Source organism: Medicago truncatula, chromosome 3 (genome assembly GCF_003473485.1).
Source record: "Medicago truncatula cultivar Jemalong A17 chromosome 3, MtrunA17r5.0-ANR, whole genome shotgun sequence".
Taxonomy (NCBI): domain Eukaryota; kingdom Viridiplantae; phylum Streptophyta; class Magnoliopsida; order Fabales; family Fabaceae; genus Medicago; species Medicago truncatula.
Window position 1 is genome coordinate 56,621,914 of NC_053044.1, and position 17,707 is coordinate 56,639,620.

Sequence of the window (17,707 nt, forward strand, 5' to 3'; positions counted from 1 at the left end):
TTGGTTTCTTAATCCAATCTTGTGATGGTTGAGTGCAACATAGGCGTGTCTTTGGTCATTTCATGATTTGATCAATAAAAAAAGATAAAAGAAGTACTACTAACCCGTAGAAGAAAAAGAAAAGAAAAAAACAGTGTGGCATTACACAAAGCAATAAAAACATCGACATATTATATAAATATAACGCCTCAAAAAACCTTCATCCATTACACTCCACTCTCTTTGTTTGAGTTATGGCTCTATCAGATGCAGTTGTTAGCAACCTTACAACAATCTACGTGGCCGTGATCGCCTGTATTAAGCTCTACGGTTTTCTCTGTGCTCGTACCTTCACCGGCGTTTTTGTTGTCATGATATCAACCACCGTGGTGGGTCTTATCCTAATGGCAACGCTGACGTGGGATGTCTCTCGTAAAGCCACGTATGCTTTCAACCGCCACCATCCTCCACCGTTGATTTGTAAGGGAGGTATTTGTTGGCACGGCGTCGCCGTCCGATCACCGGCTTCTCAGGTCCGTTTCAGAATTCCACAACAGATATTTCCCATTCCCAACGCCGCTTTCTAATGATAGTGAGAGGCTGAGAGCAAAAATTACATATGAAAATGACATTATTTAATAACTTTCTATTTTTATTTTCATAATTATTTTGTTAGTAGTTTTTTTTTTTCTTTTGGTAATATAATATAATATTAAGCTACCTAACCTTTGTCTAATATCGGGTACTAGATGTGTGTTTGGGGTTCACATTGAAAGTTCCCTAATATATGTATGTATATAAATAAATATAAATATATATTATTACTTTGTGATACATAGTTGTACTTGTATAAGATTTTTTTGTTTTTTTTTTTGTTTTTGCTAAATGAAATAGTATATGATGTTGTACATCTTAATGTCAATGACAAAACAGCATTTGTCTCACGACACTGTGCATTATTGGATGGGTTTGGCTATATGTAATTTGACATGTTATTTGTGTTTGTTAAGGAATTTAATTTGAATTGGTCCTTACATGGGAAGAGTAGAGGACCATGCAGCGCTGGTTCGATATGTTATTTATTAATTTTGAGAGGACAAAAATTATAATATTGTTTTTTGAAGAAAGGACAAAAATTATAATATTGTTGAGGATCAAGTTTACTAATTGGGTTTGAAGTCTGTATGATTAAAATTGGTTTCGATGTTCAATATCTGATTTGTACAAGTTTGTACAATGTATTAAAAATCGTACCCAACATCTCATCCATTGGTCAAGATATTCCCTTTCCATAGCATCTGCATCACTAGGGAAGAATCTTATATAAAATAAAATAAAAATATTTTTTTAACAAGTTACGGAATCAAATAATTTTCTTTTTGAAACTTCTTTAATAAACAAATATGTTTTTATGGTTAAATATTAAATACAATCATATGGTTTTGAACAATTAAATATCTCTTTCCTCGGAAAAAAAATTAATTCTCTGTGGGAAATGGGAATGCTCATTTAGCTGAGTAATGAACTATTCTCTCTGGACATTCAAATGGCTAAAGGGATGCATTTAACTCATGTTATTCCTTAAACTGATTTCAATCATATTAATATGATATGATATGATATCATATGATTCAGATATTTGGTACGGTTGATTTCCATCTTCCTAACAAGGTATATTCTCTCACCAACCTCTAGGGTTGGACTGTCTATTTTATTTTATTTTTGGAGGAGGTTGGAGTATTCATGTGAACCACATTTACCAAGAAGTAAATTCCTATGTTGACGCGTCCCCGTAAGATTAGCTCAGTTGGTAGGGATATTGCATAATTTATACAAGGGCTGAGGTTCGAATCCCAGACACCCAACTTCTCCACATTTAATTGTGTGAGCTCTGGCCTCTAAAAAAAAAAAAAATTCCTATGTTGACACTATAGCTCCAAAAAGGCATAATGCAGTATTTCTGCAAACCATTTTAGATAATATCCCTCTTAGCAATAGTTTACTTCTTTATAAAGACTTAACGGAAACATGTTTTTCGGTCACGTCCCAATTCTTGTTTCTAATTTTCTTCTCTTATAAACAAAAACTTTGATAACTATAAAAATAGATATTACAATAGTTCTCAACTTTAATTATAATATTTATATTCATTACTAAGTTATTTGATTGATTTGGTTTTTAGATTTTCTGTAAGTACTTAACAATTTTTTTGGCAGGACATTCATCTCATATGATATATGAATTTATAAGTAACCTCCCCTGAGAAAATATAGAATACGATAGAAGCATGGGGTGTAGTTAATGATACATGTATTGAAAGTGACTTGAAGCAAATGGGAAGGAATGAGATTTCTTTTCTCTAGGCTAGGCGGTGATATATACACAAATCTACAGTTGCAACACTTTCTGCTATGCCGCTAAAAATGCAGAATTACTTAAAAAAAAGTGAACAACCGACTTGTTAGCAGTAACCAAATAATTAAAATAAGGCTTAATTACTCTTTTGGTCCCTTAACTTATTTTTTGTTTCGTTTTGGTCCCTTAACTATTAAAGTTTCGTTTTGGTCCCTTAACTTACTTTTTGGTTTCGTTTTGGTCCCTTAACTATTAAAAGTTTCGTTTTGGTCCTTTAACTTATTTTTTGGTTTCGTTTTGGTCCCTTAACTTATTTTTTGGTTTCGTTTTGGTCCCTTAACTCTTTCTCCGTCAACCACTTTGGTCCTTTATGTTAGGATGAATGTATTAGAGTTAAGGACCAAAACGAAATCAAAAAATAAGTTAAGTGACCAAAACGAAACCAAAAAATAAGTTAAGGAACCAAAATGAAACTTTTAATAGTTAAGGGACCAAAACAAAACCAAAAAATAAGTTAAGGGACCAAAACGAAACTTTTAATAATTAAGGGACCAAAACGAAACTAAAAAATAAGTTAAGGGAGCAAAAGAGTAATTAAGCCTTAAAATAACTACAATCATAACACTTTCTGCTATGCCACTTAAATTGCAGAATTACTTACAAAATAGTGAACAGCTGACTTGTTAGCAGCAACTAACTAATTAATTCAAATAACTACAGTTGTTACACTTTCTGCCATGCCACTAAAAATGCAGAATTACTTACAAATAAAAGGTAAACAACTGACTTGTTAGCAGTAACTAACTAATTAAAGCAGATCACTATAAGGCATAAGATGCATTGCAAAACGGCAAGTCATTACCAACCACAACACCACATACCCAGTCAAGAAATCTAATCCCTTATCTCAAGCATAACATTTTTGTATTTTTTACAAGGGTTGGGTGGCTACCCTAGTGACGGATATTTCCTTTTCTCGCTTGGAGCAAATTGAGCAGAGAGATACTTCCATTTGATCTTTTAGGATCATCACGTGCACCCAACTTCCTTGTGCCTCTGTTCCCCTGAAAACCAGACAAATGCTGTTAACATCATGTGTTTCTGAAGAACTCGAGCATTATATCAACATAAAAATAGACGTGAAATGTGGCTATGGAATTGTACGACCACTTTGAATTTCGTAAAGATAGATGAACTGTACAAAACACTGATCCAAAATTAAGTAAATTTTATTTACTACCTTTAATTTCTCTGAGTCGTCTAAAAAATCAAAGGTGCTCAAGTTCCTTGATAACATGGACGAGGAAGGCATAAGTGTCCTGATTTCACCATAACATGTATTTTAAAATTTTAACTGGTAAGTATGGAAGGAAAAACTATACACAGACAAGGACAAACACCACTTCATTACTCATTTACGATAAATACACCACGAACCTTTTCGGCTTAGGAGGTTTGCAGGAGTTATTGACTCCTATATCACTCCGGGTTTTAGTAGATGATACATCTTTCGGTGATGAAGGAACCAAAATGCCATTTTTTGTTGATAATGAGGAATCTAACAATTCCTGAAAGGTGATTTAACAAGATGAAACAAGCAAGCAGAATCGAACTCCCAGTAAACTTAGCATATGGTAATATGAACGGTATAATTTTGTGAAGCTATAAGCAAATAGATACGAGGACGTCACAAACTTACTTTTCATTCATGTTATTATAATAAGATAAGGTTCTCGAACCTTCATTTAACAACTAAAACTACTGGAACAGATGGCTATCAAGTATCAACAACTTAAAGAAGCCTTTTTGAACAACCAATTTCAAACCTATCAACACTTGGATTCCAAACAGTAAACTATTACCGTATCAGAGAGGGCCTTTTCAGATCCACAATAGATACACGAGGTTAGTTGAGAAACTCAACTATCTCACGATACATAGACAAGATATTTATATTACCTTCGCAGTCAATGTAGCAAATCGGTTCATACAATCTCTATGCATTGACCATTGGAATGTAGTATTCCGAATTTTGTGATAAATCAAGAATTCACTAGACCGAGGGGTGTTGTATGAAGACAAATGAAACACACATGTAATGGGATATTCAGGTACAGATTGGGTTGTATCTACTATTGATAAGTGATCTACTTCAGGTCAGGATATTGTTTCTTTGTTGGAGGTAACCTTGGAGGCAAACTGTGGTAGCTCAATCTAGTGTTGGGGATGAGTAAACACTGTTGCAATGGTAACTTGTAAAACAGTTGTCTCACCAGTTGGTTGGATAGCATTGATTGGAACTGTACTTTGTGATAATCAAGTTGCTTTTCACATTGTATTGGTAGTGTTCGTTAACTCTAGGGATCGGGTTAGGTCCTGAAATTCAGCTCATGTGTAAGGGGTTTCTCCATTGATGATGATCTAAAGCATCTATTTATGGAGAATATTCTGTATTATATCAGTTCAGCTTAGTGTGTCCTAAAGAACATGTACACTTATACTTATGATTAATAAATGGTTAGACTACTCACTCTCGGCATCTTGCTCTTAGCATCAACTTCCAAATCCTTATGATCCCCTGGTTTTGATGATGAGGCAGAAGCAACCCTGTAATATTACACCAAGCATGAAATAAGGAACACAGCCATAATAACTCAAAATCAAGAAAAACAGAGCATAAATCACACTCAAAGTATTACTCACAAGACTAAACTATCCGATGTTTCAGCATGTAACTGTGTACAAGAAGGACCAATCATAGGCTCTTCAGATGATGACGACTGTGAGGGAAATGTTTCCTGGAAAGAATGGGTGACCAAATAATCAACATATAACATTAACAATCAGAAACTTGCAAAAATTTCAAAAAGCAAACTAGTAAATGAACCATTTCTAATGAAATACAGACAGAAATCACAATCATGCCGCTGCACATGTTAGATTTAATGCCTCAAGTAGCATAATGATTTTGTTTATTCTATTAAAACCTAATGTTACCAGCTTACAAGCCACTAACCCAAAACCAAGCAATAACTATATGTACAACGAGGATAGGAGTTAGGGAAACAGGTTAGCCAATTAATGGGTTCAAGCTAACTTAGTTTATTACTAAGTACTAACTCGGAATATCTGAATTCAGCTAACAATCTATCCTTCAAAGAACCAAGTAGTATGTTAAAGCAGATTGATTCATAACCACGTTGAGAGATATGGAAAGTCAACTCACACTAGGTATCCTGTTGACAGCATCAACTTCCAAAGAATTATCATGCCCAGGCTTTGTTGAAGAGATTGAGACTTCCCTACATTGTTGTACCAAAGCAGGAAGTAAGCAGCAAGCGTGTTAGTTCAAAGCCTAGAAAAACAGACAAAAATAACATGCTGAAGATCACTAGTTACAAAACTAACCTATCCGAGTTTTTAGAATCCAACACCGTACAGGTAGAACCAGGCATATACTCTTCATCTAACTGCTCAAGTGTTGGCTGAGATGATGAGTCGGAAAGAAATGTTTCCTGGAAAGAATGTACAAACAAATAACATATATTGTTACGGCAAGCTGAAATCCAAATGCATTCTGAAGAACAAACTAGTGGGTGACCCATTTCTGATGAAATAAAAAAACGCAATTATGTCAATTCAAACATTAGATGTAGGGATGTAGGGTCCCCGTGAGCTTAGCTCAGTTGGTAAGGGCAATGCATAATATATGCAAGGTCTGGGGTTCGAACCCTTGACACCACCAACAAAAACATTAGATGTAGGGATGTAAATGGATATCATATGACATCAGTGCCCGCAAGTTGGATAAATATGATATTCATGTCCGCCTTATATCCTCGTGGCTACCTGCTACTAAACGGGTAATGCACGAATTTTGAGATACATGTGGTATTTACACATATGGATAATATTTTCTAAAAACAAGATTTTAGTTAAAAAAATAAAAAATTAATTACCAAAAGTTTGACAACAAAATTTTATCACATTTATTTTCTTCTTTTTACTAAAAACATAATAATATCCGTACATGATATTAGTATCTAGGGTTTATAAGGCTAACTTTTATATTTAACCAAGTATTTTTAAGTAATTTACGTAAGTTATTAATGAGTATGGATACCCACAGCCAATGTAGTCAGGAACGAGTTCCTACGTAGGATCGGTCGGCCGGTGAAAGAACGTAAACACGAGGAACGTAACACGGTTCATAAGTAGGATCGATAGGTTGTCGATAGAATTGAGAGAAATATATAGGGAAAATAGAGGGAAAACAGGGGAGCCAAGCATAAAAACAGAGATGTTAGAGGAAAAACAGAGGAACCAAGCAATAAAACAGAGAAAAACAGGAAAAACGGCAAAAAACAGAGAAAACAGAGAAAACACGGTTTGTAAGTAGGATCGAAACACGGTCGAGGTGCTGTGGCACGTAAGATCGTGCGATCCTACGTGCTGGGACTCGTTCCTGACTACCTTGCCCACAGCAGATACCATTAGATCATCTGTATCCATTAAGTAATGGGTAGTTGTAATATCCATTTATTTTACCCATGGATATCCATTAAGGTATCGCCTCGTGTTCGTACCGGATTTTATCCACGGATACTCGCAGTACAGCTTTTGCCATCCCTTAGATGGGGTGCCTAAACTAGTATAACAACTTTATTAATCCATTAAAACCAAAATTTACGTGTTATCAAGAAATGAAATCCCACAAATCCAGCAATAACTAATTGTCAAGGGATAGGAGCAATTACAATTTACAATGATAAGCCGAGTTAGCTTGAATGTAGTTTCCCTTGACAAATAAACGCAACGAATGCTAAATTGAGTGAGTGGTTAATCTACTTCCAATCAATGACATTACAGCTAAGGATATAAATATGTGACTAATTCAAACAATTAGCATATGGAAAGTCAACTTACACAAGGTATCCTGTCAATAGCATCAACCACAAAAGCATTATGTTCTGGTTTTGACAATGAGACAGAGAGTTTCCTGTATTATCATACCAAGAAGGAATTACGAAATGAGCATTGGAATCTTAAGCCAAAAATAAAAGGAATCATAAGTGGAAGATCATTAATAACTAGACCTGTCTGATTTCTCATAATCCAACTCTGAACATGCAGTACAAATCATATGCTCAGCATCTAACTGGTCAAGTCTCGGCTCAGATGATGACTCTGCATTAAATGTTTCCTGGAAATAATGGATAACCAGACAATGTAAATAATGATATTGCAACAAGAAGAAGTTCACTACATTTTAAGGACAAACAAGTTGGTGAACCATTTCTTATAAAAGAGCATAAAACACAAATATGTCGGTTCACATATTAGATGGGATCACATAGAATCTACCTCCAAAGCATTATGATGTCCAGGCTTCGACAATGAAAGAGAGACTTCCCTGTATTATCACACCAAGCAAGAATTAAGGAACAAGTGTAACAGTCCAAATCAAAATAAAAAACAGAGCAGGAATCAAAAGTGGAAGATCATTAGTCACAAGACTAACCTATCTAAATTTTCAGAATCTAACTGTTTACAGGGAGAAACTAACATCGGCTCTTCATTGGACAGGTAAATTCCAGGCTCAGAAGAAAGTTGTGTCTGTATCGTTTCCTGGAAAGAATGGACAACCAAATAAGATATATACATAGCAATATTTGCAATCTAAAACTCCCCATATATTTTGAACAAAATAATTGGTGGCTGAAATATTTTGTGCAAAAAAACCCCACAACAATGCACATTTATATCAGTTAACGTGCTAGATGGGATGCCTCAACTAAAGCTTACTTTGATGTTATGAAGTCAAAATTTACATGCTACCAACTACTAACACATTAAATCCATAAACCAGCAAAATCCATATAACCAAAACCAGCAAAATCTAGATACCAAAAGAACGTAGGAGTTATTAGGGAAACAAGGTGACCAAATAATGCGTTAAAAGTTTATCAGCTTTCAACTGGTTGAATTTATGTCATGTCAACTTGACTTCGTCCACTAAATACAAGCTCACAGTTTTTGAACCAACAAGATCTGAACTCAATAAAGGCACAAACTCTCCTACAACAAACCAACAAGAGAAGTTTGAAAACATTGATTTAGTTATTATGAACTTATGTGAAGTCAACTCACACTAGGTATCTTGCTCACAGCATCCACCTCCAAAGCATTATGATGCCACAAATTCGACAAGGAGACCAAGACTTCCCTATGTATATTATCACACCAATCAGAAATAAAGGAACACATGTATTAGTTCGAAGTCAACAAAAACGAGCAAAAACCACACACAAAAGATCATTGGTCACAAGACTAACCTATCTGATTTCTCAGAATACTTCGTACAGGTAGTACCAAGTATATGCTCGTCATCTGACTGTTCAAGTCTCGGATGAGACGATGACTCTTCATGCAATGTTTCCTGGAAAGAAACTAGATGGTGAGCCATTTCTTATGAAAACACACAAAACACTATTATGTAAGTTCACACATTAGATAAGATGCTTCAACTAGTATAACTGTTTTATTATTTTATTGGTTTATTGAAGCCGGAAATTACATGCGATCAAAACACTAAACCCAAACCCCAGCAAAAAATATATTTCAAAGCAAAGTAGAATTTAGGAAACAACTTTGTGAAACAATGGCTTCAAATTTCATAGTTTAGATTGCCATTAGTTTAATTTATTTCTTGTCAACTCACACTAGGTATCTTGACCACATCATCCACCTCCAAAGCATTATGATGCTCCAAATTTGACAAGGAGACCAAGACTTCCCTATATATATTATCGCATCAAGCAGAAATAAAGGAACACATGTATTAGTTTAAAGTCAACAAAAACAAGCAAAAATCACACCCAAAAGATCATTAGTTACAAGACTAACCTATCTGATTTCTCAGAATACTCCGTACAGGTAGTACCAAGTATATGCTCGTCATCTCTCGGATGAGATGATGACTCTTCATTAAATGTTTCCTGGAAAGAAACTAGATGGTGAGCAATTTCTTATGAAAACACACAAAACAATATTATGTAAGTTCACACATTAGATAGGATGCTTCGACTAGTATAACTGTTTTATTAATTTATTGGTTTACTGAAGCCAAAAGTTACATGCAATCAAAACACTAAACCCAAACTCCAGCTAAAAATAAGTAGAAGTTAGGAAACAACTTCGTGAAACAACGGCTTCAAATTTCATAGGTTTAGATCGCCATTAGTTGAATTTATTTCATGTCAACCTGACCTCTTCAGCAAAATGTACACTCACTCTAAAACTTAGTTTATTATTGAACCAGCAATATCTGAACGCAGTTAAGGCACGATCTCTCCTACAATTAACTAAAAAGAAAACTTAAAGAAGATTGATCCATTAATCAACTTTTGGATCGTCAAATCACACAATGTACCTTGCTCACATCATCAATCTCCAAAGCGCTATGATGTCTTGACTCTGACGACGAAACTGAAACTTCCCTACATTATTACACCAAGCACAATAATTAAGGAACAAGCATATTTGTTCAAAGCAGAGAAAATTAAAAGAATCGCAGTATCACTACCCACAAGACTAACCTTTCTGATTTTTTACCCGGTATATGATCTTCCTCTGACTTGTCAATTCTAGGCTCAGATGATGACACTGCATCAAACGTTTCCTGGAAAGACTGGACAGCAAAATAACAATAATATTGGAATTTGAAGTTTGCATACATTTTGACGAATCAACTAGTTGGTGAACCATTCACTTAGCACTTCAATACATCAAAATAAAGCACACAACACATTTGTGTCAGTTCACACAGTAGACGGGATACCTCTGGTAACACAATATTTACTTTAATCTATTTAAGAATATTTTAACCTGATAACAGATCATTAAAACCGAATTCAAGTAATGACTATAAGTTTAAACTAATAAGTTTAAGCTAATTTAGCTTATTTGATATTAATCTGACTCTGTCAACATTATGTCCAATTATTATCAAGCCTAGCTTACTTTTGAACTACCAAGATCAGAACACAATTTAAGGCTTATTTCTCCTTGAAAGAACCAACAGTTCAAGCAGATTGAATATGCACTAGTCATTAGTTAATAAATCATAACAATCAAGATTTATTGCACGTAGGGAAGTTGAAAAACAAGTAATTGCTGAAGCCGTCAGCTGAAAGCATCAGTTTTGATTATAGTGAAGGGATATTAGATTCAGTGATGTTGCATCTTGTTCCCACATAGAATGTGAATTCTAGATAAGTACATTAAACATTAATAAGCATTTATGTTGTATCAACTGAATCATGAATGGTATTTAGACAAGAAAACAGGAACATATGAGTGTGATACTCAACCTCTTGGTCAAAATTATGCAGGTGATCAAGATCAACTGGTGAACAATCTTCAGTATCAGATTTTTCATTTCTTCCTTTGTAACAAGTACAGGCAGCCCTGAACTCATTCAGCTGCATATCCAACTCTAAATTTTTTTCCTTTTCATGTCCTATGCTTTCTTTAAGACTTAGTATTTCCCTTTCTGCAACCTGATTATGAAAAAAAGTTTTAAAAAGGTAATTATGATATGCATATACTTGGATTATCTATGGACATCATTGTGTGAAGAACCACAAGGAATGAGAAAAAATAAATTATGGTCTTGAAATTAATGATTGATGCTAAAAAGCATTACCTTCAGTTGGGAATTATATTGCTTCAATACACTCCATAAAACTCTAGCAAAATTCCTCATTATAATGTGACTTCTCTCATTCCCAGCATGGTTATCGCACTCTGACTTTAGAGACACGGAACTGCTAACATCTAATTTACACACTGTTGAAGTACCTGTCATAAGATCATAGTCAAGATCATAGAATGCTGGTCCAGGAGACATATTTTTGAAGTAAAAATACTGCCGAGTATTAGAATAAAAAATTTAAATACGCGATAGAACAAATGTTGAACATTGGTTACATTATCTTTGAAGGCCCAATGTTCAAATTGGATTTGTCAGAAGGGAATGGGTTACCATTTGTTGTGCAGTAGCTAGCAGAAAAAGAAAGAATAGAACAAATAAATTTAACACAATTTTGAAATGTCCAGAATTACCTTTCTTCAAAGTGTTACATTCTTCAACACCCTTTTCATCATTCTGAAGACAAAGAAAATAACTATTAGGGAGTTACAAAATGGTACATACATATTATTGTTATACAAATAAATGTGAAGTTGAAGACCATTTTGGTGACACTAAAGTTTAAATTTTCAAGAGTAAAACATGCTACTGTCAATTATTGAATATCAACAGTCAAGATCAAAAGTTTATAATAATTAATCATCAATAGACCATACTATGAACCAATTCTTATTTACTTTCAGATAAGCATGATAGTTTTTATTTTGTCGAATACAAAGCAAAAGGTGTGTCTCTAACATTTCCGCAACGTCCCCCACCTCATGTTGCCAAATCCAAAATTTCTCATTTCTCAAATGAACTGATTACGTTCCTTTCTATTAACTAAGAAGACATCCTTAACTTCCAAAGTTTAAATAGAATTGCCACTATAGCTTTCATGCATATTTCTGGCATTCCACGCCTGTGAATTGTCTTTACCACAAGTTTGCAAGAGCTCACTACTTGTTCAAACAGCAAATAACCTATGCTAAGAGTAATCAAATGCAGGCCAATATTACTCCCATCTTCAATATAAAAGATATTAAGGCTATAAAGACATACACCGCAAGTTTATAAGAGCTCGCTACTTGTTCAAACAGCGTATAACTTATGCTAAGAGTAGTCAAATGCAGGCCAATATTACTTCCATCTCCAATATAAAAGAATATTAAGGCTATATAATCGTACACCAATTCATATATGAAATATTTAAATGAAAATTTCATAACTATCAAACAATCTCTACCAATTCTTTCAAGAAAGGAGCCAGGATAGGAAGCTAAAGTAAACCTGCACAGTATGTTCACCAACAAGTCTCATTCTCTTTAAATGTGCTAATGAAGGTGATTGTTTTGCATTATCAATTATGGAAGAAGCTTGGTGAAGCCTTTTTTTGGGAACCATATTTGATGGCTCAACTTCATTAAACCTAACAAGAATGGATGGAGACACTTAGAAACCAATCTTGGGTAAATATGGAAAGTTAGATTATGTGATAAAAGTTAAAAAGGAAGAATTTTACTTGATTTGCATGTAAGGGGAAGCCTGTCTAAGTAGGTGAGAAGTATCGAGATAATCATCCTCTCCCGACTTTGCTGTTAAAAGCTGCAAACAGAAACAAAAAGTAAAAATAATATTAGGAATTGGCAAGATTAGTATATTTGGAATGATAAACTCAAATGTATATCAGAAAGGCATGCGATTCTCGTGAAAAAGAAAACTCCCATATGGCATAGTATCTACTTACCAAGGTCATGCGCTTCTTGCCCTCCAAATAATCTCGCAGATACCTTGTTAACTGCAATAGTAGTAGACCGGATCAAACTTGTAATCCTTTTCCATTTCAAACTTCAAAGTTTTTATCCAAAAGAGATATCTATACAACAACAACCAAGCCTTATCCGACTAAATGGGGTCGGCTGCATGGATCAAATTACGCCAGAATGTTTTTTAGAGGTGCAACACAAACAAATTAGAATGTTCGCATATGTTTGTTTGTTGATAGGCCATTAGCCATCAATAAGGAGATAATAACAAAGAAGGCAGCTAAACCCACCAACAAAATATTAAATTATTAAAAACAATACCATAGAATTTTGGAAGTGCTTCTGCAATTGTTTCTTGGGATTTTTTTGGTGCTCCAGTAGAGACTGTGAAAAGAAATAAAAATTAACAGCATTAGTTCTAGTAAAAAAACAGGCATTATGAAAGCAGTGTGGAAATGGACAAGGGAAGGTAAATGTGGAACTGAACAAGAGAAAAAAAAATCAAATAGTTCTCAAACTTCGAAAGCAGTGTAAAAAGAAACTCAGTTCTAGTAATCAAAGGCATTATGACTTGGATTCATAATTTGAAGTGTAGCCTGCATACTCTTAAACATAAGCCGAAGACCATCAATGTGTTGTTGATAAAATTGCTTTCAACCAATCTTGTCCCCTACAACATCACGAAGAATAGTTGAAATGAGGGTGAAAGCAGAAGATTTACAATAACAATCAAGTCTTATATGCCTTTAGGTGGGTCCACTGCATGGATCAATCAAACCCATTACAAGGGTTGTCGATCTTGCTTATGAGATTAAGAAACGATGACATCCAGTGTATCAAAAATCTTCGCATAATTCTCCTAGAATTGAGAAAGTTTACTTTTTCATCCCATATTTTATCCTTACATCAATGAATTTTACTTTAATAGTTAGTAAAGACTTACACTACTTAGACTTTACGAAGAATGTGAGATGCATTTGATATAATAAAAAATTAAGAACTAGATAGCAGAAAACTACTTGAATATTAAAAATGATTATAGGATACACACACAAAGAAGAGGAAACCCGAGAATTTATCAATTTATGGGACACCTTTTTCTCTCACACACACCATCATCTATAATTAAAAAACAAACACATTGTATTTCGTCCTCTTCTTAAAAACTACCTTCCCCAATTCCTCCTTCATCCTGTCAACCCTTTCTCTCCCTCAAAATACTTGATATGTGCATTAACCCCAAACAACAAATAAAACAAAAAGTTGTGTCATGACTCAACTACTTGCAGTGAGCTGTTCTGTTTACGTTGTCTCAATGTGTAATAAGCACGCCCAAATAGTATAGTTGATAAGCATCAAGAATAAGTGCAAGCTTAAGTGGCAAAAGCATTGTTCATATAATATGCAGGCACCTATATTTGTCTAAGCCTTTTTAGTGACAGCCTACAAGAGATGAATATGTGTGCGAGTGTGTGTTTTACAAAGGACAAAAAAGGTAAATGAAATGATATTTCATAGAATATCCTAAAACTCAACACACCACAATGCTCAAATCTTGGTAGTATCAGAATGGAAAAAAGGAATGAACCTGATTTCCTGTTCGTTTCTCTCTTTCAGCTCCAGCAAGGTCGATGATAGTCAAAACAGCATCATTTGACTTGGAATTGACCACTCCTTTACATCTTTTAGGAACATCACGAATGTTTATGATGCATTGTGACCGGCTACAGGTACAAAGAAGGATCATAAAAAATAATGATTGAATAGTATATTAGTCCTTGGAGAAAAGTACGGACAAAAATTGTGATTCCTAAAAGAAAACTTAACAAAACTAGCAAATATTATTTACCGTAGATTTATTCAAAACCTACTATTGTCCTGTATTTCAATTTGTGTTTCTTGTTTTTTTTTACTTTACCTTTTCTATCCGTTTTTGGATGAAATGAAGCATTTATCAGTAGTAAACCAAGTATTAGCATCTAAATACGGGACAATGGTTTACATGCGGAAACTACTAAAACATTTCACCTATATGTTCATTGTAACACAGGCCTCCTAGTTAGTTCATTAGTAGAGGTACTCTCAAGCTAAAGAACCCGCCACATACTTTAAACAACCTCTTTCTACAATTACAGTATTTAAGGCTTTCCACCGATAGAAACACAGCCACCAACAAAGGAATTGTCCTTTAAGGAAAGGGGGAAACATTCATAAATTCCACTTTATAACCCACCTAGACTGACTGTTCGTATTTGTCATTGCAGTTGCACGTTTTATCACAGCTTGTGCTATCAAGGTTTCTGCCTGTTCAGCATTAGAGATGAGAACCTGTTTACACAAATGTAGCATAAATCAAAATCAAAATACCAACTTTGCCATATACATCAAAATCAAAATACCAACTTTGCCATGTACATCCAGTGAAATAAACAGATGTAGCATTAAACCTCTTTCTGGCCTTTTATGGTGGATTGTTGCATGCTTATTTCACCACCATCTGGTAATAAATCCAACAGTTTTTCTGCTTTTCCCCGTTCAGTGTATATCTCGAATATAGCTATGTAAAAGGATCTGCGAGTTGTACCAAGGTATGAAATTGACATTTCAATCAGTTAAACAACATAAATAAATGATCAAACATTGTTGCAAATGTCACCCTGCTGCCATGTTCAAATCATTACTGAGAACAGTTACACTTATAAAAATCACTTAAGAATTGCATTTTCTCCGTGTACAGTGCTTCCTAAAGTAGCCCCTCGGCAACTCTTTCCAGATATGTAACCCGGCATATTTTATCGATTGCATAAGCTTCCTAAACACTCAAATGTAAGGTCTGGTTACATAACATAACCAAGTACAATGCATATCTAAGTAATGAAAAAACACTACAGCTTAATTTAAGCTTAGCAATGCATTTCATTTACTAAGTGCTGGTTTAAATAAACTTATCAAAAAAGCACATAAAGAAAATAAGTTATCAAAAGAATCTTGCATCAACTACTACATTCTTTTCAACAAGAGCTTCTCGTATTAGTTGAAATTTTCCACATTTGAAATTTTCTAGAGACGCTCTCGTTTGACTACTCTATAAACATCAATAAATTTGTAAAAGATTTCTTCATGTGTAAGGAACCATAAATTTATTGTTACTTAACAGCTCTCATAAGCTAGAAACTAATCTACATTAGGGGTCCGTTTGGTTTGGCTTATTTTTAAGCTTATGAAAAATATCCTATGCAGAAAATAAGCTTTTATTTTAATTTATAAGTTCTCACTAACGAAAATTGTATCTTCAAAAGTTGTTTTTTCATAAACTACCTTGACAAGCTTATGAATAATACATAAAATCTTATTTATTCGCATAAGTTGTTTTGCATAAGCTAAAAAATAAGTCAATCCAAAGGGCTTTACTGCTCTAGGTCTAAATAAACGAAGAACTCCATGAAACAAACAATACAACGAATAAAGTGAACTTAATGAACTATAAATACCTTGATGCCTCAGTCTCCTTGAAAATATGGCGCAGCACCTGAGGCACCATGCCAGGATCCCTCGGAATTCCGAACACGGTATGAGTCTTCCCGGAGCCACTCGGACCTAATGCGGCCAACATTCCACTTTTACCCTTGATGAACTCATCCACCATAGGTTTCACCATTTTATCATATACTTCAACCTGTAACAAAAACCCAATCACATTGTTAGCTGTAAAAAATACCACCAATACCGAAAAATTACCGTTATCATTATTACCTGAGATGAATTGGAAGGAAAAACATGAGTGAAACCACCGTATGTTTCCAATTTTACTCTCTTCGCATCTTGCAAATCGGAAGGAACTATTAACGTCACTGATTCCGAATCGTTAATGGATATACATGAGGAAGATGAGCTCTTCTTCTTCGAATTGTTAGTCGCTATGATGTTTTTTGTTTGAGTTTTCGGCCACGCAGTTTTGGTTCTTACACGCGGAGCTTGATTTGGGGGTTGAACTTGAGAGGGACGAATTCTGAGAAATACTTTGAGATTCTCGTTTTCTGATGGATTTTTCAGATTCTCGTTTTTCTCTGATGTGGTTGATGGAATTTGTGATGGTTGGTGAGATAACATTTCTTCGTTAGGAAATGGTGTGATTAACGGAGTAGCACGAGCTCTCCGGGGAGGGTTCCGGCGAACGGTGACGGTGTAAGGACACGATTTCGGGGTGGTGGTGTCCATTTTCGTTTTCCGGAAAAACTCGAAATGGCGGAAATACTAGTTTTGAAATTTTGGGAAAAGAAAAACAATAACGTTGAGGCGAGAATTTGAAATGGCTCGGTTATGCTTTTTACACCCTTTTTTTCAAATCAAATGTCATTAAATAATGATGTGTTAGTGAGGTCATTAACTTGTGAGTGGGAAGTGAATGAAAGTTTGATGATTTTTTAGTTGTTTGATATGAAAGACAATAGAAAGAAAGTGAAAGAAAAGATAGATGTAAAATGAATTTTTATAAAATTATGTATGGTTTTATAGACATAACATAACATGCCACACTATACAAAGCTTACAAAATAAAATTATGGTAAATATAAAATTAAAATGGAAGAAGCATGTGTGTTGAAATCTTCAAGCCGGTGTAACATGAAAGTTAAATTTGCTCGAGAAAAATTAAAAGTCTTTGATGTAGATTCAAATCAAGGGTCATTTGCAATTTATTAATTTGGATCGACATTGCAAACTTTATTTGCAATTTTCGGATGGAAAGCTTTCAGATATGAGCCCATGCAAATCATACTTTATTTTCTCTCACATAGCAACCAAACAATGAAAACACGATTTTCAATAAACTTTCTTTTCTTGCTACTATCTTTCAGTTATACTAAACACAAAATTAAACTTAGAGCTAACAAAATGAACTAGTGCATATGGACCG

The 17,707-nt window shown here is 34.4% G+C and overlaps 2 protein-coding genes across 3 annotated transcripts; one reads left to right on the top strand and one right to left on the bottom strand.

Annotated features, from left to right (window-relative positions):
- LOC25490260 (uncharacterized) lies at positions 1–915 on the top strand. Its single transcript, XM_013606761.3, has one exon. The coding sequence runs from the start codon at positions 234–236 to the stop codon at positions 564–566; it is 333 nt and encodes a 110-aa protein (XP_013462215.1). The 5' UTR covers positions 1–233; the 3' UTR covers positions 567–915.
- Positions 916–2,908: 1,993 nt separating this feature from the next.
- LOC25490261 (kinesin-like protein KIN-6) lies at positions 2,909–17,129 on the bottom strand. 2 transcript variants are annotated; one of them, XM_013606762.3, is made up of 30 exons: positions 16,546–17,129; positions 16,284–16,468; positions 15,240–15,363; positions 15,026–15,120; positions 14,381–14,516; positions 13,397–13,462; positions 13,114–13,176; positions 12,774–12,824; positions 12,549–12,631; positions 12,317–12,455; positions 11,461–11,503; positions 11,042–11,196; positions 10,707–10,895; positions 9,933–10,024; positions 9,767–9,833; positions 9,241–9,332; positions 9,056–9,131; positions 8,670–8,773; positions 8,485–8,560; positions 7,856–7,962; positions 7,699–7,747; positions 7,431–7,537; positions 7,261–7,333; positions 5,743–5,849; positions 5,561–5,636; positions 5,038–5,132; positions 4,866–4,941; positions 3,772–3,902; positions 3,575–3,653; positions 2,909–3,398 (listed from the first exon to the last, which is right to left on the bottom strand). In XM_013606762.3, the coding sequence occupies exons 1-30, from the start codon at positions 17,008–17,010 to the stop codon at positions 3,288–3,290; spliced, it is 3,312 nt and encodes a 1,103-aa protein (XP_013462216.1). In that variant the 5' UTR covers positions 17,011–17,129; the 3' UTR covers positions 2,909–3,287. The 2 variants fall into 2 exon arrangements, with proteins under 2 accessions (XP_013462216.1, XP_013462217.1); XM_013606763.3 differs by lacking the exons at positions 8,670–8,773; positions 9,056–9,131.
- Positions 17,130–17,707: the final 578 nt, after the last annotated feature.